Source organism: Vidua chalybeata, chromosome 16 (assembly GCF_026979565.1).
Source record: "Vidua chalybeata isolate OUT-0048 chromosome 16, bVidCha1 merged haplotype, whole genome shotgun sequence".
Lineage (NCBI taxonomy): Eukaryota > Metazoa > Chordata > Aves > Passeriformes > Viduidae > Vidua > Vidua chalybeata.
Genome location: NC_071545.1, coordinates 1350592 through 1371581, shown reverse-complemented (window position 1 = coordinate 1371581; position 20990 = coordinate 1350592). Strand labels below are relative to the sequence as shown.

Genomic DNA, 20990 nt, shown 5'->3' with positions numbered 1-20990 from the left:
CGCTCAGGGGCGCAAGGAGCCTCCGTGTGAGGGCTCAGGGTCACGCACCCGCCTTTCCCAAACTGTGGCCGCGGACGAACGGTGCCACGGGATCCCCGGAACATGCAAAGACCCCCCAGGACCCTCCGGGATCCTCAGCCGGGGCAGGTCCCACCGCCCCCGAGGCCGGCGCCGCCTGCGCTGCGACCTCTGGCCGGGGGTCGGCGCTATCCTACGGGCCGCAAGGCACGCTGGGAGTCGTAGTCCTCGCCCACAGCACAGCGCCCGCCGCCCCTCACCGGCCGCTGCGGCCCGCGCCCTCCGCGCGCCCGGAGCTCGCCGGTCACTCGGCCCCGAGCCACCGCCGGTGCCCGGGCCTGCCCCGGCCCCGAGACACCGCCCCCCGTGCCCCGCTCGGCCGCCGCTTTCCGCTTCCTGCGCGCGGCGCCCCTCGGGGCTCGTAGTCCCGCCGCGCTATTCACGACGGTCCCTGCGCTGACTCCGCGCCGCACGCCCGCGGCCGGGACGGGGCGCTGCGCCACGGCGGCGGCGTAGGGCGGGCGCGGGGCTCGGGCGGGAGGGAGGAAGGGCCGGCGGGGCGGCCGGAGCGGGTGCGAGCTGCTCCGCCCGGGGGAACGCGCGGGCCGGGGGGACAGAGTGGCAGCGCGGCGCCTCCACCCCCAGGTGAGCGGCGACGGGGACGCGGGGGAAGGGAGCGGGGACGGGCCGGCCGCCCGGGGCCTCCCGCCGCGGCCCCGCGGGCCGCGGCTCCCGCCCGCGCCGGGGGTCGCTTGGAGCGCTCCCGGCCGGAGGCGCCGACTGGGCCCGGCCGCCCCCGGGCCGCCCCGCACCACCTGTTGCCGGTGGGCCCGCGTGGGGGCTGGAGGTCGGGGCGGCCGGGGGGGGGCGGGCGGTGCCGTGGTCCCGGCTCGGGGCTGTGCGGCGGCCGGGGTGCTTTGCCCGGGGCTTTGGAGAGACCTGGGGGCTGCGGGGGCCCCGCTCGCGCCCCGGCCCGGCCGCACAGCCGGAGGCGTTTTAACGGGCTTGAGGGTCTTGCAGCAGCCGGGGGCGACGGGGAGGCTCCGTGATTGCCCGCGTTAGGCTGCAGTGCCTGACCTGCCTTCGCCCCGCGCCCGGCGAAGCTCCCGGCTCCTCCCGCGCGCAGGGGAGCCTCGCTTGGGGCACCGCCGAGTGCCGGCTCCGGGCTGGAGCACGGCAGAGCCCCCAGCACCCGGGGCTGCCTGTCCTGCAGTTCTTCACTCTCACCTCCAGCTTAGACACCCGTGCTGGGGCTGAGAAGGGTTTTATGTAGAGTTTCTCAAGCCTCTGCGAGTTTGCCCTTTAGAATCACTTGGCTGGCTCTTATTCTTGGGTATTAAACATCCTAAGGCTCTTGGGTCCCAGTGTTTCATCAAGACCTCTGGATTTTGCTGCTTGTCAGCTCAGCTGCAGTTGAAGCATCTCAGTCTCCAGGTCCTGGATACAGGAGTCTTAGAGGATGGAAAAAGCTCTGTACTTGCCAGCTTCTCCATTTACTGAGCTCTCTCCTCTCTCTTCTCCTGGGGTACATCCCCCCAGGTACTAGGAAACAACTGTTCATGGTGATCATCCGTGGGCCTGTTAGAGGAGATGGGATAATGTGAATGTTGTGTTTGAAATGTCATACTGTTTCCTCCAAGCTGGGAATCTCAGTGAAGCTTGGCGCTCCCTAGGCCTGCAGGCCTGGGATGCGGCTGGGTGGGTTCTCATGGTCGGACAGAAGGTTATGTGGGAATTGCTCGCTGCACGTGGCCTGGGGCACTGGTGCAGGACAGTGCTGCACTGCTGTGAGTCGGTCAAGAGCTGATGGAAACTGGGAGATGTATTTGGAGGGAGCCAAGGTGGAGGTGAGGGGTGCATATCCCAGACCGTGGCTCTGAATGCAGAGACCTTGCCATGCTTTGCACATTGTCACCTGGGACTCGGAGGGACTTGTGCTTCAGGGCTCTGCTCTTCTGTAAACTGGAGCAGACCTGCAGTGACAGACTGGCTGCCTGTGACTCTGAGAGTCTGCTGGTGGCTTTTGAGATCCTGCTGAACAGTCTGGCTCATGCCCCTGAGTGCACCACAGCAGGGCTGAGCTCTGTCTGAGCATAACCTGTCCAAGGCATGATTCAAATTACCCTGATTTTATGTGTGTGGGGATATTAACTCATTTCAAGTTGCATCAGCTTCTGTTTGTGTCCAAGGCTTTACGAGTTGAAGGCAGAAGGCAAGACCCAACATTGCTCTCTTCCCGGGAGGGGTTGAATGGCTGGAGAGCCCTTTGAAGCTTGGATGTGACTGGCTGGGTTTGCTAAGCCCAATTGCTTTGGCAGGAGGGAGAGCGGCCTCCTCCAGCCTGATGACTTGGTGCATAAGGGAACTGAAGGTGTGGGCCAGGTGCGGTGTCTCCTGAATTGGAATAAATCTTGGAAAACAACCCAAAAGGGCTAAAGTTGCACGTAAAAAAGGTCAGGCGTCATGCCCAGACTCGGAGCTGTGTCGTGGTGGCGGAAGGGCTGGGTGAGCCCATAGAGGAGCCTGGATGCCCTCAGCAGATGCACTGATTACCCCTCACTCTCCTGCTTGCTCACCCCTTATCTTTGCTCTGGGCACCCTTTATCTTTGCTTGAAATTCTGCTGACTTTGCAGATGAAAGTGGCCACAGCCTTGGTGTTCCCTCAGCCAGCTGAGTGCAGTTAGCTTTAACTCGTGGAAAACATGCTGCTGTCCTCTGTCCCAGAGGTTTTGTGGGAGCTTTAAAAGTTTTCACTGGTTGTACGTGAAATCTAGAGAGAGACTCAGCCTGTGCCCTGTGTCCATGGTCGTGTTGATCCTGCTGGTAGAATCATCATCTGCTCCTAGGTAGAGAAATGCTGTTTTCCTCCCATCTTCCCACTTCATCTGAATGAGTGGGCTTGGGTTTTTTTGGCTTTGTTCTGACCCTTCCTGTGAGCAGAGGGGTCTGGGAAGAACCAGACCCTGTGGCATTCCTCCAAGTGAGGGTATTTATGAAGCAGAGGGAAGTTGGAGTGAGGGACTGTGGCTGCCTGCGGTCAGAGGAGGCAGATTCGGACAGTGTGTGTCAACCCAGTGTCCTACCACCATGACTTTCTCCCAGTGCCCAGAGCTGGGGAGAACCTTGTGAGCCCCCGATTTGCTGGAACTTGGGGCTCTGATCAAGGTCACACTCAGTGCAGCCTTTGGTGGGAGAGCTGCTTATGCGGGTGGGACAGGTGAGTCAGTGGCTTCCTCCTCATTTTCCGTCATAATCCCACTCTCTGGAGCGAAGCGAGCTGCCTCCCTGCTCCCTGGAAGCCTCTGCATCTGCCTGCGTTCAACTCAACCTTGCTGCTTGCTGTTGGAGCCTTCCTGAGAGGCTCCCTCCTCTCCAGGCCACAGTCACCAAGCTGGGCAGGGAGGAGCAGGCTGCTCCGAATTTCTGTCACATTTGCTGTTTGGAGTGTTGACACTTGCCTTGCATTTAGCAATGGCAGCTGAGGAAGCCAAGAGAGGCAGAAGAGCTGCTCCCTGCTCACGAGAAACATTTAACTCTTGCCCTCACTGCTCCCTTCCCTGTGTGCTGGCAGCTCTCAGGTTGGCTGATAGGAAATGCCGGTGGTGTTCCCAAAATACATTCATGTTCAATTGCTCAAAGGATGAGGAGCGGTTTTGTGTGCCATTTCCTCTTGCTCTGGAAGAAAAAACCGCTGGTGCCCTGGTGCCTGGGCAGAAGGGAGAAGGGGGAGCCCTGGCAAGGAAATAGGATCCAGAGAAATGTGTCACCAGCAGAAAGAGCAATTGTTTTCCTGCATTTCCATGGCAGAGCCTTGTCCTGTTCAGGCAGCCTGTGTTTGACAGCCAAGATAATACATTTATATTGATGTAATTAGCGGGACGTGGAGTTTGCTGAATGGCTCGGGGGCAGCCTGCTTTTCAGACTAACTCCAGCAAATAGATCAGGGAGGATTGGAAAGCTGCCGTGGGTTGCTGGAATTGGCCTGTTGGGTTTCTGGAGGTTGAATACATAACTGCTGATATTTCCTATTGTGCTGTACCCTGCCTATTTGAAAAGAAAATAACTCAAGGGAACATGGGGCTATTTTTTGCCAGCTTGAGATGATCAAGTTTGATTTCTAAAAACTGAAGCCGAGTCTTTAGGCTTGCACATTAAAACCAGTGTTGGAACCGTATCTCTGTTCCTCCACAAATGCGTGCCTCCACACTTTGCCAACAGTGTAAACTCTAATGAGCGTTCACAAAAAAAGAAAGAGCTTTTCTGTTCCTGCAGTGCAGCCCCTTTTGTAGGAAATGCTGTGGGCCTGAGCAGGCTCAGCATCAAGGATGGTGACAGTGACACTGTGTCAGGGGACTGAACTGGTGTCCTGCCCCAGCCCTGGTGTGAGCAACCCTTGCCAAACCTCAGGGTTAGCAGTGCATTCTTAATTTGGTGAAACAGAGACCAAGACCTTACAAAATCCTCCTCCAGTGATGCTGCCCAGCTGCGTTTCTAATGTGATGCTTCTAGTGTTTCCCCTTCAGCATCTTGTCCCCAGTCCCAGCCCAGGTGATTTCAGTTTACTAAGGATATCACAGGCAGCTTCCCAACTCATGTTCTTCTGCTCCTGTAACAAAAAGGTTTGCAGAGAAAGTTACTCATGGACAACTTTGCTGGCAGCAAATCCTCTGTGTTTGTGCTGGTCCGTGGAAGTGGGAACACAGCACGAGTGTTTTTGTATGCTGAGCTTTGTCCTCTGCTGTGGCCATCCACAATCCACAGAGGCTGCAGCACTGATATGGTCAAAATCTTGCTCTCCAGCTTGCCCCTTGGCAGTCTACTTCCTGCAGACTCTGGCCAGCAGGCAGAGCTCGGGAAGTCCTTGGAATTCCAGCCCTGCCCAGCAGGTCTGTGCTGAGCTGCTGGGTGCCGAGTGCTTTCCCTTCCTATCTCATGGGATGTGCAAGGATAATGATGTGATGTGGCACTTGAGGGGTGCTTTGTCTGCTGGTGTTGGTCTCACTGCCTCATTAGCTGTCCTGAATCTCCGCCTTTCAGTATGGGAGCAGCTGAGCCTTGGAGGTGCGGTGGGCCTGGAATTCCCTGTGTAGCTGCACAGACCCTTGGGCTAAAAGGATCAAGGTGGTCCTTTTGAACCTGAAGGGTTCCTGAATCATTGCCTTATTTACTCATTACTGGTCCTGAGTGGTGTTCCTGGCCCATTCTGTACACCTTCCCTCTGCTGCTCTGGTTCTGTTAGCAGCACCTGTCCAGGTGTTCACCACAGGGTGTCTTCTCTCCACTGCCTGGAATTGTCAGTGTTGGGGAGTGCTGGAAGAGAAAAGCTCTTTGTGAGTTCACCATCACCTACCCCAGGGGTATCACACTGCATCTGATGGTGTGGCTGTGGGGATGGTGAGCAAGGTGAGGGGACAGAACGGGTCTCTTACTCTGCCATGCTGCTAAAGAGGCTCACTGATCACATGGTACCAGCTGAATCCTTATTTTTGTCCTCCCTCCCCAACCTAAAACAGAGGAATTGAGAGTGTGCTGGAGAGCCAGACACTTACGGACAAGGGTTCTTGTTGCCTCCATCTGCTAAAAGCCCATCCCAAAGGAGACAGCACTTTCCCAAAGCAGGAATTTCATTAAAACAGGTTGTTTTGAGAGCAGAGAGTATGAAGGAGGAAGGGGAAATATCTCAGAGGCGGGAGGTTTGCTGAGGCAACTACTCAAACGTCATGGCTTCTGGGGGTGGGATGGGCATGTTTGGCATAATCAGAGGAATTTGTACTTCAGAATGTCCAGGAGATGTAGCTGGTAATGATGTCCTCACTATGCAGAGTAATTAACATCTGTTTCTGTATTTGAACATTCAGGCAGCGTGCCCCGCCAGACATCGCTGCATTCCCATCCGGCCCCTCGGGAGATCCTGCCCTGTTGCTAATTGTTGAGAGCTGTCCAGAGTCCTCCTCCATGCAGTCGTGCTGTGCTCCATCCCGCTGTGCTCCCGAGGTGTGCCATTCCCTGCTCTGATGACAGCTTCCACGAGGATGCTGAGCAGCAGCCACCAGCAGGGAGGGAGGCCAATGGTGGGCACGGAACTATAAAGTCACAGACAAAGGTTCTGAGAGCACGAGTGAAGAGTCTGAGCTGACCCAAAAGCTGTCTCCAGGGAGGACCAAGCTCCAGCTGGATGTCATGGGAAGCTCTGCGAGCTGGAGTTCAAGGGGATGCTGATTGAGGGACCAAAAATGTGAGGTTGGTTGTCTCTGCTGGTGCCATGCTGATGGGTCTGGAGTCTCAGCAGTCATCTATTCTTATGGTTTTTTTTTCACTCTCTGTTCAGCAGCTTGGAACAGCAGCTGCTTCTTCCTTGGTGTGCTCCCAGTGCTCGGTGCAGGGACCTTCTAGCATGCTCCTCCAGCCAGGCCACTCAGCGGGTGCCAGCAGCGGCTGCTCAGGACCAGGGACACCAGGCTGACCCTACAGCGACTGGCACTGGACCTGCCAAGCAGGAATTGTGTTGGGTGAGAGGCTTTTCTGACTCAGCTGGCACTGGGCTGGGCTGGGAGGGGCTGGAAGGAAGGAGACCTTCTCTCTCTGGTTTTTGAGCACAGTTACCCTGCTTCGTGTCTCTCATGCCTCTCGTTCTTGTCTTTCTTCCTTGTTTGAATTCCTCTTTTGAGTGTTTCTGTGCTGTCTGTGTGAAGGCTATGTGCTCAAATGGGTGGGGATATCAATGTCCTCTGGTCTTCTCATGGCGAAGAAGGAACTGTGAAAGTGGAAGAGAAATTGTGGGGTCTTCCAGCACCTCACAATCTTAAGCAGTGGAAACTGTATGACTGTCCCAGGGTGTGTTTGAGGCTGTGCAAGGGCAGTGCAGTAATTGAAGAAACTCTGCACAACTTTGCCTGCAGTAACCACAGAGCTGTGGCAGTTCCCAGCTCACTTGGACAGAGAAGTGACTGTTGTGCCTTGTGTGGCTGGGCTGCTCTCAGCCTGGGCTGTGGAGGCAGGACGAGGTGGTGGGAAGCCAGTCTGAGCTTGGACCATCAGGATACATTTGCAGTGTGTGATGGTGTTGTCCTTGGATTCAGATGATCCAGGTTGACGTGGCCTCATCCAGTTTGGGGCTTTGGATTAATCAGATGGACACTGGTGCTTGCTGTGTGGTGGCCCATCTGGTCTGGCTGGTTGTTTATGGAGTAGCTGGAATCTTTGTGATGTTGATGTCCAGCCACAGCAGAAGGTCTGCAGGAACCTCTCATAGCTTTGGTCAGTGAAGCTGGGCCATGAGCACTCTGGTGTTTGAGTGGTCACTGTCACCAGGCAGATGTTGGTCAGATCTCCACCACAGCTTCTTCCACTGGGTGAGAGGGATGAGGTGGCGTTCCTGCTCTTGGATCTGTTTTGATACAGCCTTGGAATGTCTTTCAAAAGCTCCTGCCCTTGTTCCTGTTGCCTGACCTTGCCATCATGTCTTAGCAAGCAGAGCCTGCTGGAGGGAGCCTGCGGGTCTGCAGCACCACACAAGGCTCAGGCCTGTGGATGTGTCTTGCAAGGCATGTGGGAGTGACTCCAGTAACATGATCTCTCCATATGCCCTTTTGTTTCAGGATGCAGCCAGCAGCCCTTGGTTAAAGCTCAGCTCCCTCCCCATGCTGGAGGTACCTCTCGTGGCTGGCTGCCTTTGCTCCACCATTACTCAAACCACTTGCATTGTGTTTCAGCCCTCTCAGAGTACAGCCTTTTCCTCATGTGACCACTGTGTTTCTTCAAATGACTGTTCCCAGAAAATATTGCTTAAGGTGTGTGTAATTGAACACATTCTACGTCCTATCATGGTGTAGCTAAAGAGGAGCCACTTGTGATGGAGACAGTGAGTCAATAAAATTACTCTGGTGGTTTTAGGCACTGTTTTGTTTGTATCACTTCCTTGTACCAGGTGTTATTCCTCACCTATAATTTCAATACAGTATGATCTCCTATCAGAAGCAATGGCATGGATGCCACATCAGTGTGCAGAAGGATTGATGTGTTTTTCAGGTGTCACCTGGAGGTGGAGAGGTGGTGAGCAGTAATGTGGTGCTTTCTCATTAAATGATTGTGCTGAGCTTTGCTTCCCTGTTGCTCAGAGAAGCTGTGGTTGCCCCATCCCTGGAAGTGTTCAAGGCCAGGTTGGGTGGAACTTGGAGCAGCCTGGGATAGTGGAAGGTGGCACGGGGTGGTAGGAGATGGGCTTTAAGGTTGTCTCCAACCCAAACCATTGTGTGATTCTGATTTTAGATGAGGAAATTCCTCTCTGCCCCCTGAGTCTGTCCCACCTCCATGTTCTCTCCTGGTTCCCTGTACTCTGGGGAAGTCAGGAGCCTCTTGTGCAGCTCTCAGCAATTCTTGTGCTTTTGTCTCTTGGTTGTTTGTGATGGAAATGCCAAATGGCATTGTCTGACAGGCTTCTTCCACCTCTGTGCTTGCCTGAGGCACAGCTAGAGATGTGTTGGCTTAAATCTAGGCCAGTTGGTTGGAAATTGGAACATGGTACCTCATGAAAGCCAGGGAAGGCCAAATTGCTTTAAAATGGCAGAAGGAGACAGCCAGGTGCTGCTGCCTGTGTGGCTTGGACAGGGCACTGCAGTGAGGACTGGAGCTATCTCTAGGAAGGGATGCAACTGGATGTGTCTTGGGCAGATGATATATTTACTGTCTGTCTGTGTTAGAATTAAAGCTGTGACTGGAGTGTCTGGAGACAGTGTGCTCAGGGGACATCTCCACCTCCTGCCTCTCAGGCTTTGCTTTCCAAGTCTGTGCCCTGAGTTTTCACTGGCTGAAACTGTTTCTTGCTGCAATTCTCTTCCCCTCCCTTCTGCAGTGGCCAGCCCTTCATCTGCTTACCTGTCAACCTAGCATGATCTGAAGATACAATCCCTGCTGTCCTTTTGGGAATGACCTTGTGTTTGTGCTATGTCTGGGCCTCTATGAATTTGGGTTGCTGAGTGATTGGGAGGAAGGAACTTCATGGGTCATCAAGTCCAGTTCCATGCTGCTGAAGACAGGCAGTCATCTCATGCAGGCCATGAAATTGTCCAGGAGCTAATTGTTGGAACTCATGCTGTGTTTTTTTCCCCAGTGCTTCTGGAGCAGCTGATCCAGAGATCTGCTCTTGGAAAGGTTAGAAACCCTCCTGACACTTCCAGTGTCCACTTTTCCTGGGTTGCTTTGTTGTGCCTGTGTCATTGCAGAGTGTTAGCTTGCAGATGAGATGATGACTTGCACATTTTTTTCCTTTCCTGGTTCTCTGTAACCTTTATGTCATGCAGCAGTTGTGGCTCTGGATGGAGATTTGTCCTGAGAAATGTGCTGAAGGCTGTTTTGTTTTCCCATTTGGGCAGCTTGGGTTGGCTGGGCCCATTTGTTTCCTTGTTGTGCTTTTGAGTGTTTCAAGTGCAGGAGCTGTGAGCTGCATAGTTTGTAAATGTTAGTGAGTACAGAAGAGCACTTTATGTGCTGCTGTCATTTCTGTCTTCTTTTTTAATGTTTGTCCTTGCTGCTTGTGCCACCTTGCCCCTTCAGGAGGGAGAGATGTCAGAAACATTTGAATCAAGGTGAACCTGATAAAGCAGTGTATTGAAGAACCAGCGCCTGGCTCTTACTTGTGGCTCTTATTCATGTTTATCTCTAGCTCTGAATGTGCAATAACAACAGTTCTGTTCAGCACAGGCTGGCACAGCCTCAGACAGGAAGATCTGCTGTTTACCAAGCAACACTCTGCTATAAGTGAGAAAGAGGGGAAAAAAGTGGTTTATTGCTGCTGGGTAGCTCAGAGTGTAGTTAAACCTTTCTGAAAAAAGAAGAAACTAAGAGCACATGTGTTACTCAAGATGCATTTTTCCTGGCAAGAGTCCCATGTGTGTGCTCTTCTTGCAAAGCATCCCTACGTATGCTCCTTCCCATTCAATCCACAGCATATTGGGAGCAGGCAGGCAAGAGCTTCCTGTTTTTATAATGCAATTGGTCTCAGCAGGCAGTCTGTCGAGGTGATTTTTCAGCCTGACATCTTTTGTAGCTGGGGCAGCCTGTGAGCTGAGTAGGATGGCAGAACTCTGCTGCAAGGATTATAAACACGGGGAGGAAAAGATCTGGAAATGACATCTGCTGGTAAAGCTTCCCGGGATTGGATGCTGTGGCTTGTGTTGTTTTGTTCCTTCCCCTGTGAGTCTCTCTGTGGCATTTCCTCGCTGCTGGTGCTGAGAGGGCCCTGCCAGCCCACCCACGCCGTGCTGAGTTCCAGAGTCCCCCACAATTGGCCGGGAATTGCGGGATACACGCGGCTGGTTGCACTTCAATGGAGCAGTGTTAATTGACTTAATAGAGCACTGGGTTTGGAGGGATTTCGTTGTGGGGGTTTTCTTAAACGTGTGTGCACTCAGACCCTTCTGCAGCAGTGCCCTTGTTGCCATTTTCATGCTTGTTCTGAAACTGCTTCGCAATTGTCAGTGGAGACGAGGTTTGAAGTTAACCCTTATTTTGAAAAATCCTTCCTGCTTCTCTTCTTTTTCTCTCTCCAGCTTGTGATTAAGATGCTGATTGCCCTTTCAGATCTGTGTAATCCCCTCTCTCAAAGTGACCCGGATAGATTTCCAGTAGCTCCCTGGATTATCTGTCACTGGTTTACAGTGTCCAGTGCAAGGGAGAAGAGGAAACTTTGTTCAGACTTTGATTGTAGTTGCTCTGTGGCTAAGCTGCCTCTGCAATACATCTACTTTTCCTATCAGACTTTCACTTTGCGCTTCAGACACCTCTTCCTCTGCCTGCATACTTAAAAAGAGTCAGTGCTGGGTCTAAATGCAGCTTAGCCCAATTCAGCTGCTGTGTATGAGTTTCCTCTGGGCTAAAGTTGGGCCAGCACCAGTTTCAAGGCAGCTGAAAGAAGGTAAAAACCCTCAGGCTTGCCTTTGCATGTTGGTGTCTGTGGCCAGAGACATGTGCTGCTGTTCTGGACTTTGTAGCATGGAGCGTGAGATCCTGCTCTGTGCTGGTCTGGGACTCCAGGTTCAATTATCTTGTTACCTCATTTATAGCCCATCTGGAAATCTGCTTCCAGACAGTTCACTTCAGCTAGTGATATCTCTGCAAGTGGTGCACCGGTCTTATTACTCACCAAGAACTGGAAAACAACTCACTTAAAGCTTCCTGTCCCCTCAGTTTCCTGCAAGGCAAGAATATCTGACTCTCTTCCCTCAGCCCTCTGCCCCAGAGCGAACATTTGGGTGGGTGAGTTTCACCCTTCTCTCCTTTTTTATGTCCTCCCATCTGCAGTGCTTGCACACTGCCTGTCATCCTCATACCTTGCACACCTGAAGACTCCTTGGCCCTGTCAGGTAAGGCAGAGCTTTCTGAGTCACAGAACCCCAGGGAGCTCTGTGTGGAGCACGAGGGCTGGGAAAGCCTCTCCCATCCAAGCTGAATGTGCCAACCACTGTCCCATCCCTCCAGATATACCCCTGCCTCAGTCTGTCCTTGGAGGTGCCTTCCCACCCCTCCCTGCTAGAAGCTTTGCAAGGAATTGGAACTTGCTGACACCTTCATTTCCTGCCAAGACTGCAGCACTTGGACTGGCTTGGCAGCTGAGGGTAGGGAGAAAGAACAGCAAAACTTTGTCTTGTCCCCAGCTGTGTGCATGACACCTGCTCAGCACAGTGTTCCAGCTCTCTTGCTCCTGCTGCACTTGAGCCGTGGAGCTCTCGTTGGATCCGTGTTTGCAGCTTAGATTTCAGTGCTGTGGGTGTCTTGTTGCTTGTCTGCTCTTCCCCTGCTGCCTTGTGGAAAAAGAGAGGATTTTTCCCTTCCTCTCCTGGGGTTACTTCTTTTCTCAGAGTCATCTCAGCCTGGTGAATTCCAGCCATGCTCTTCTTGCTGCTGGTGCCTGGTTTTACACATCTTCAGGTCCTGCCACCCTGCCTGGAGCTGGGGGCTGGCTAGATCACACAAATGCTTGAGCTCCTTTCCCTTCCTTGGCTAGCATAACACCATCATAGCATTCTTAGCTATCCCAACCTGCTCTGGCACTTTGTAACCTTCTTAGGCTGCCACATCTGGTGCTATGCACCTTCCAGCCCTGCACACCATTCCCTGCTTACCCTGGCCTCCCTGAGCATGTGCCTCCTTCAGGGGAGATCTGCTGTGCATGGAGGCAGGATTGATGGGAGGCCAAGGGTTGGCCATTCCTTCAGGATGTCTGAAGTGGTCTCCTCCAGCTCGATGCCCCCACGCAGCCCCAGCTCCTCCAGCTGTCCCTGAGCTCCTTGGTGTTTAAGGGTGTGAGTCACATCCTGCAGTCCCCAGGGAGGAGGCTGCTCCTCCAGGGTTGTGTGTGGGCACTGGGCAGTGAGACCTCTTCAGGAGCCCTGGCTTCTCCCTGCCAGCTGCAGCTTACATGGGACTGAAGGCAGAGAGCTCCTCCTTTGCTGGTGACAATGGTACCAGGTCCCAGCACATCTGGCTCCCCTGGGCATGGTCATGGCCCCAAGGCTGCTGGAGCTCCAGAAGTGTTTGGACAATGCTGTCAGGCACAGGGTGTGATTGTTGAGGAGTCCTGGTGCAGGGCCAGGAGTTGGATTTATGATCCTTATGGGTCCCTTCCAACTCAGGGCATTCTGTGAATCTTAGTCAGCCCCCAGGCAGAGGAGCTCACACAGCAGAGGGAGGAGAAGGGCTAGTACTTCACCTTCAATCTTAGAAGAAAGTCTCCTGCAGCTTCCTCTAAGTACAGCTTTGAGGGATGTATTTCCCTCAGGTACACGGTGAGCCTTCTCTTGGGCCAGCTGCTGGCCCTCACCTCAGACCAGAGCTGTCTGGAGTTCAGTATGTCTGATGGTATTTTCATTCCTGGATCTTCCCTGGAGCAAGGGAATAGCTCAGAATTGACTAGATGTATAGGCTGGGGGAGTGGAGGAATTAATGAAATAGCAGAGTCTTGTCCCAGAGTTTTCCAGAGAGAACCAAGAGAGGCTGGAAAATTCAATCAGGAGCAAAGCTGGCTCGTGCCACATGGATCAATAAATTACTAGGAAAAGGAGTGTGGGGGCATCCCATCACAAAGAGGGGCTGCTGCACGTGGGACCAGCTGGGGTGAGTCTGCCTTACTGGTTTCCTCAGTGGCTGCAGCAGCTCCAGGGACCTCTGTCTCCTTCCTGCTGTGTGGCAAAGGGAAGAGCTTGGGGTTGATGCTAGGAAAAGTTGATTCTGCAACTTCCTAGATGCATTGAAACACATGGGCTAGTTCCCTTTTTTTTTCTTTTTTTTTTTTTTTTTTCCTCTCTTCAGAGCCAAAACCTACTTTGAAACTGGAGAGAAGGAAAGGGGGTTGGGTAGATTCCCACCCTTCCTGCCTGCTCTGCTGTGACATGAGAGCTGGGGCCCAAAGGGTCAGCACTGCTCACTGGTGTGGAGGAACAAGGTTATGTGGAAGCATCCAGGCAGCTGCTTTGCTGTCCTGGCAGCAGGAGCAGCTCTATGGGACAGCTTTGCTGTCCTGCACATGCTGTACATGCCTGCTGCCCAGGGTCTGGTGGAGAATTGGAGGAAGGGTCTGCATCATGTACCACAGATCAGGGTAAGCAGCTGTGAGTGGCTTGGGGGTGACGAGATCAAACCTGTTTTCATTTTGGAAGCGATATTTTGGGAGCAGTTGCACAGCATCGGTTCAAACCTGGTAGTTATTGCAGCTGCAAGGGGCAGAAAACCAAAATCCAAACTCAGCATCTTGCTAAGGTGCTTAACTGTTAATTTCCATGAGTGAGATCCACCCTTCTCAAGACACTTCAATCTGTTCACATTGTTGCTTCCTCTCCAGATTAGACAGGTGGAAGCAGTGCTTTTTTAATTTGAGATAAAATCCTGCTCCCTCCTGCCAAGACAGAGGAACTCTTGGCAGTTTGCTCCCTTTTAGTGCCTGAAGCCTCCCCTGTTCAGCCACATGCCTTCAGGTCATCTCCTGGGGCATTTCCCTGCCCAATGGCAGAAATTCCTCAAAAATAAGGCTGAGTGCTTCCAGAGTGGCTTTCTTCTTCTTTAATTGACCCCTTCCCTTTCTGGGGTGTAGTTTCCTTTCTCACCTTGACTTCTTGGAGGCTCCTCATTTGCTTAGTGTTGGCCAAAGGCGTTTCATGGCTCGGCATGGTGAGCACGTAGGTGCTTTGCATTGGGCTGCAACGCTGCTGCCACTCCTGTTCTCAGACTGGTTCACCCTCTACCCACCTTTGCTCGACGCTCCCCCTTCAAAATCATTCATTGGCTGCTCTCACCTGGCATGAGGATGACCCTGAGGAGAAGGATTTACTGCTTTGTCTGGAGAAATCCGATTTCACGCAGTACTCACAGCCAAGCAGCCCAGTTAGACCAGACAGTCTCGGAGATCACTCCGACTTAGCTAGGTTATCCTCCACCTATTTATAGCTCCCTTCATCTCCCAGCTCCACCCACCATGGGGTTTTACTGCAGGTTCTGAAGCAGGGCTCCCAGCCTTTCCCCTCCCTGCAGAGAGGAGCTGCCTCTTCTGGCTCCTGGTGTGGAGCTGGCAGAGGAGACGGGCCAGGAGAGTGGTACCGCGTTGGGAGCCAGCAGCGATGCGGGCAGCAGGCATGTCTGTCTCCTCTTGGGATGAGCCAAAACTGGCATTTCCATGGGCAGCAGGAGGAAGCAAAGGGTTCTGCTTTACCAGCTTGAGGAAGTGGTCTTGAACCAGGCTGCGGAATTGTGGCAGTTTAACCCAACTCAAGGGGGAAAAGGCTACTAACGCCCGGGCATCCTTCCTCTGTTTGGCTCAGCCTGCAGTGAGGGGCTGTTCTACCCATCTTGCCTTTACTTACCTATTTTATCATGATAGAACCTGAGTCTTTGAGGTAAGATGCAGTTTGTTCTTCTAGTAGGTGTCAGAGTTGCATCCCCCGTGCCTTTGCTGGTGGAGCACGTTGGGCTCCTGGGATGGGGCAGAAGAGCCAGAGACACCACAGGTGTGGGATGACTGATGTCTCCAGACTGAGCTGATGATATTTGGAAGTGCTCTTCCCCTCACATCGCGTGGCTTTCATTTACCCAGAAAATCAGATTTGTTACAAATTAACTGCTTGAATAGCAGGAAATGAGAGGGGTTGTGCCAGGGATCCACTTTGGCTGCATGTGCAGAAATCAGTGAAACCCTGCTGTTGGGTAGTGGGGATGGGGGGAGGGGGCTGATGCACAGCAGGAAGGCAGCCCAATTAAAACAAGGAGGAGGTAGGGAAAACTGTGTTCTTGGGCTTTTTTCAGATTTGTTTGGTTCATCCAGGCTTTGCAGGCTACAGAGACCATGACAGAGCAGTTAACATTCTCCAGTTAATAACCTAATGCAGGCACATTCTGGTATTGAGCTTGTAACAAAATTGCACCTGTTCCTTGAGCTGCTGCTTTTGAGAGTCTATTATCTATCAAGGCCTTTCTTGATCCCTTAGATCAATCCTGGGATTGAAAGGCTGTATTTTAGGACTCCTCATCTCAGCCTTTTTATGGCAAGAGTAGTTTCTTCGCAAAGGTCTTTCTGTGGTTCATTCGTCTCCTTAAATCCTGGTGGGTAATTGAATAAGCTCAGCTGTGCTAATTTTTCCATCTTCCTTGTTTCTTCTTTTTTGCTCTGTTAAATGTTACCTTGATCCATTGCTTCTGACATGCATCCAGATTGTCCTGCCTTTTCACTTGAAGGAGAGATGTGTGTGTGTTTAAACTTCTTTTAATACAAAGGACATGAAATGTTTCTGGAGTTTAATTGTGAGGATGCTTGAAGAATCAATTCCGAAAAGTAGGAAAGAGAAAGGGAGAAAAGGAGGAGCAAAACCCCAGACCTGCTTCTGTAGGTAGGGGTGTGCTCAGGATCAGCTAAAACTTGCCTTGGGCTGAAAAGTAAATAGTCACAGAAAATACTTTTGCGGGTCCCCAGTCTGTCCAGTTCCAGTCCTACTGGGGTGTTAGTGGGGAACAGGAAGAGAGGAATGTTTTATTTTACATGTAAGTACACAAACCATCCAGTCCTTGTAGCTGAGTAACTAAAACTGGTGTGCCAGTCAGAGCCCAGACTAACCTGGCGTGTGTGTTCCCCAAGGGCTGCTGGTTTGGGCTCCAGGTGGGCCTGGCTTGTCCCATTTTCTGCTTCTTTCCCATGTGTGAAGGGCTTTGTGCTGGGTTCTGCTGTGCTTCCCTCCATCAGTCGGTGCTTCCCTGTGCCTGGGAAGTTCTGGTGCTTAACTTGGGGAGAGCCTTTTCTAGAGCCCCCACACTCCCGATCTCCAGCAGCAAAAGCTGGATTCAGTGACACAGCCCTTGCCTTCCCAGTGAGCTCTGGGATGGGGACCCTGATCAGAGCATGCATTGATAGGCTTTAAAACTGGAGGGTTGTTGCTGAAATCGTACCTTATCTTTCTCTCTTTTTCTTTCCTTTTTTTCCCCTTTCTCTGTGTTTGTTTGTTGTTTTTTTTCCCAACTCTGATCAGAACCGACCTTCCTTTGTCCAGCGTGCTGGGATCTTTGCAGCAGCCCATGCCACAGCACCTCGCCCCTTCCACCTGAGCTGCCCATGCCACTGGCTTGGACCTAACCTAGGCTCAATCTCAGCGTGGCCTGGGCAGGGGGGAACCATGGGGAGCTCTGCCTCATCGCTGGCCGCAGAGACGGAGTCGGACCATGGCTTCAGTAGCTCGCCCTACCCGGGGCACCCGGCCGTGGGCTGGTATAGGAGCAGTCCCGGTGGCCCCGTGTGGGAAAGTGCCCTTATAACGCGGCAGCACCAGCACTTCCAGCACCGGCTGCGAAGGTAAGGAGGAGGGGAAGGAGCCTGCTCACCTGCTCACCCGCTCACCTCTCAGCTTCAGTCCGGCCGCTGCCTTTGGGACACGAGTTGCTTTGCATCCTACTGAATGTTGGGTCCCTGCATTCAGAGGCTCAGTTCAGTTCCTCGGGAAACCAGAGCCAGATTCTCACTGATTTGAGTGATGCCAAACCCAGGCTTTGCACAGGGGGGCTAATGTCTCCTGCAGAATGGACTGCAGGACTCATCCCAGCTCTTCCTCACTCACCTAAATTGTCAAGGTGGCTGCCTAGGAATGGGATCTCAGTTCCTTGTTTGCCATGTACTTGTGGCACCTTTTCTTTCTAGCCTCCCAGCCACACTGTAGTGTCACAGGTGGAGGATTGTGTCTCCAGGTTGGGTGGCACTAAGTTGCAAGAGTTTCTGAACTTAGGAAGAACCAGAGAAGCTGTTTTCATGCAAAAGCACTTTTCAGAGGAATGTAATGCACCAAAAAATAATTACTCTTAAAAACAGATTATTGTTTCCAGCCCTCAATTCCTATAACCCATCTCAATGAAATCAGCATCTCAGATGTGTCTCTGAACTGTTGCCTCTGCCCCTTCCTCATCAGCCACTTGCAGTGGGAAGTTTCTCTTGTTTTTGCGGGGCTGGTGTCCTGCATTCAGATCTCTGACAAGTTGAGAGATTTATCAAAAAGCATCCAAAACCCCTCTGCCCGGGGGCTTAGATACAGAGGCTGCTGTGTTTTGTGCTGATAGCGTTTGAGCCTTTGCCTAATGCTTGCTTTGTGTGGACTCCAGCCTGGATGGGTGTCCATACCTGCTTGAGTCTGTTTGGAGCTGCTGGCCATTTAGGAAGAGCTGCTTGCGGAGTGTCCCTGAGCTGTCCTGGTTTTCCCCTGGAGGTGTTTGCTGTGATGTTGGTGCAGTTCTCATTTTCCTGCCTTCCTGCTGCTGTGGGGCCTGGGATGTGCTACCTGAGCTCTGGTGCATAACTCTAGAACCTCCCAGCAATGTCAGGCTTTGCTCCTTCCTGGCCTTCTCTTGGGTCATCTTCTTGTTGAGCTGGGAACAGTGTGAAACCAGTAAGCTGTTGTCTTTATTCTCTAGCATAGACTGGAGTACCTTTAAAAAAGATACTTTGTGCAGTTCCCAAATTCTGTTGCTGTGTGTGCCAACCTGTGTGGCTGGTCCACAGCTCTGGTCAGTAATCCGTGCTGTGTGGGTTTGTTCCCTCTGGTTTAGAGGGATTCTGCAAACAGAGCTGGGTCCTTCCTGCAGGATTATCCCTTCTGGACTGCTGGTTATCCCTCTGTTGCCTTGAGGAGTTGGGAAGGTGTCTCAGCTCACAGATTAATTCCCTGGTATGGCTGTGCATGGCCAGAAGTGAAATTTAGGAACTTAGGGTACACCTGGCCCTGGGCACTAAAAAAGGCGGTGTCTCTGTAGCCTCGTGTGTGGCAGCTGAGGCTGCTCGTGACTCCAAGTCTGTCGTTTGAGGAGCTAAGTGATATCTTGACATGTGGAAATAAATTTCCTGAAGAGCCAGCCTTGGTGGTGGAGCGGATGTTGGGGCAAGAACAGGAACTGCCGGTCTTGGTGCAGATAACGCCGGTGTCCTGTGGGGACAGGAGTGGCTTTTGTGATAATTCCTTATTCCCCTGCTAAAGGGAGAGAAGAGCTCATCCCGACTCAGTGTGGTGTGGTTCCTGGAGACAGGAAGATCACCGTCTCTGATTCACTGAGCAGTGAGTTGCGTGGGAAGAACTCGCTCCAGGCAGTGATTATGGAAGTGGGTTCAAAAGCCCTGCTGAGATCAGCCAGGCTGCCAGGCATCAAAGGGCCGCCGCTCCCCAGGAATAACAGGGCCGAGGAGCAGCGGGTGATTGGTTTCCAGAGAGGAACAGATAAATATATTCTTTTAAAAAATTAAGTAAGTCAATAGAACAAGTCAGAGTAGGTATCCTGCCTGTGCATGTCCTCGTCCCCAGAGTCATGTAGTGTAGGAAGGAAGTGGAGTACTGGGGAGTCAATTTGAGGCTGGGCAGGAGTTCTAGGATAGACTTTGCTTTTCCTGCTGACTTTCTGTCCCTGCCTGCAGCCACCTTCAAAGCTGATAATGCTTTGGCTGCTGTGGAGCAGCACAGAGCCAAGCTGCTCTGTGCTGTCTCAGGGATGAACACAAACCTTCCTTGGCAGAAAAACAGGGACACAAATACTTAGCGAGTGACTTTGGTCTGTACTTGGTGGGGGAGTTGGGGGAGTCATCCCTTATGGTGGGATGGGAATAAGGGGAGAAATCAGTGATGTTTGGCTTTCAAGATTTTATAACCTGGGAGGAGGCTTCACTGTCTCCTGTTGCCTGAGTGAGGCTGATGGTGTGGAATTCCCTGTCTGCTGAAGACAGGGAGACAAAAGGGAGTAGGAAAAGGACCTTGGTAGAAGCAGCAGACTTGTGACAACCAGATTTGAGTCCCTCATCTTCTCTGGACAGGGCTGCAGTTTCCTTCTGTGTGTCAGCACTTAAACAGGAGCCTGTCCCTTTCCCAGCGTGCCAGGAGGACACAACTATTGAAAGACTGGAGGTACCAGGTATTAGGTGCATGTTGGAGGGATCCGATTGCAGAAATCTCTGCTTAGGGCAAAGATGTTTGGTTTAAATTCACCCCAATAGCTGTGTGCAGCCAGACAAATTCTGGCTCAGCTACAAGTCCCCTTGGGCTCCGTTTTGCTCATGTGCTTGAAGGTTCTTGGCCTGGGCCCTTGTTGGGTGGGAGCATTCAGCTGAGCCTGAGGATCCATCGTGGCCAAGCTTCCCAACGTGCCAAACCCTTCCTGGAGCTGGGAGCAGGAAGGGGCAGTGCCACAGACTCGGTGCTGGCAGCAGGACATGGCTCCATTGCTGTGGCTGCCACCATGGAATGGTTTGGGAGCTGTGGGATCATAGTGGTTTCCAGCTGCTGCTGGAAGGGGTGGTGGCACCTCTCCGAGGTGCATCCTTCCACATTGTAAGGGGTTAGGAGGGAATGTGGGCTCTGAACTGTTTCCTGATGAGATTTAAGGGAATGTTCATGTTCACCTCTTCCTCACTCCCAAGATTCATGAAGAGGGTCCTGTTGAGTACTGAGAACTTCTGGATTTCGCTCTTAGGAGAGGCTTTTGGGGAAAGGATTGCAAGGTCTGTGCAGGTGACCTAAGTGACTCTGCCCACTACTTGCTTTGGCTGAAGCTCTTTGAACTCCCTCCTCTTCCAGAGGATATTTATTTCCTGGGCTTTCCTGCAGCGTTCTGCAAAAGATTTTTTATTTTTCTATAAAAGCATTTGCAGAATGAAATACCTCTGGGTCTTGATGACTGTGGAGGGAGGAACACACTCTTTTATTATTCTTTTATTTTATTATTATGATATGCTAAAAATATGTAAATCTCCCTGCTTTTAGAAGGAAGTGAGGGGACCTGCTTTTGTGGTTGGCAGGTAGTGGGAGGGCACTTGCTGTGCCACCCCCTGCTCTCCAGAAGCACCTCTTACTTCTGGGGAAAATCTCAGGGCAAGCCTGAGTGTCCTGGATGTTTGTGAGCCATTGGCTTAAATACATGAACAGCAGCAAGTCAGAAATGCTGGGCAGCATCACAGAGGCATTTTCTGTGGGCTCTGAGTTGAATTGAGGCTGGTTATGAGATTTCAATAACTGAACTCTGGCATGTGGAAGTGTGGCAGGGAGCTGTGTGGAGGAATGTGGCTCTGTGCTGCTCCTTCAGCTCTTAGTATAGCACAAGCAGATGTGTCTGGAGGACACCAGGACAGTGCTTAGTCTGGAGAAAAGAAGGCTCAGGGAGGATCTTCTGGCTCTCCACAACTTCCTGACAGGGGGGTGCAGCTGGGGGAGAGTCGGGCTCTGCTCCCAGGTAACAGGGACAGGACAAGAGGAAACAGCCTCAAGTTTGCCAGGGGAGGTTCAGGTTGGATGCTGGGAAAAGATTATTCACAGAAAAGGTGGTCAGGCATTGGAACAGGCTGCTCTGGGCAGTGGTGGAGTCACCATCACTGGAAGTGTTCAGAAAGCATGTGGATGTGACACTTGGGACATGGATCACTGGTGGTCTTGGCAGTGCTGGGGGTAATCTTGGACTCTCTGTAGAGGGCTTTTCACAA

At 52.4% G+C, this 20990-nt stretch overlaps 1 protein-coding gene across 5 annotated transcripts in view; it reads left to right on the top strand.

The window, feature by feature from the left end:
- Positions 1–338: 338 nt before the first annotated feature.
- Positions 339–20990, top strand: part of CAPN15 (calpain 15) — a 56463-nt gene continuing 35811 nt past the window's right edge. For 2 of the 5 annotated variants that reach the window (XM_053957620.1, XM_053957623.1), the window contains exons 1-4: positions 339–663; positions 5878–6259; positions 6351–6528; positions 16522–16841. In XM_053957620.1, coding sequence (XP_053813595.1) covers positions 16666–16841 — 176 coding nt within the window. In that variant the 5' untranslated portion in view covers positions 339–663; positions 5878–6259; positions 6351–6528; positions 16522–16665. Of the gene's footprint in view, positions 664–5877; positions 6260–6347; positions 6529–9128; positions 9170–16521; positions 16842–20990 lie in introns of all 5 variants that reach the window. The other 3 variants (XM_053957622.1, XM_053957621.1, XM_053957624.1) reach the window with 3 other exon arrangements.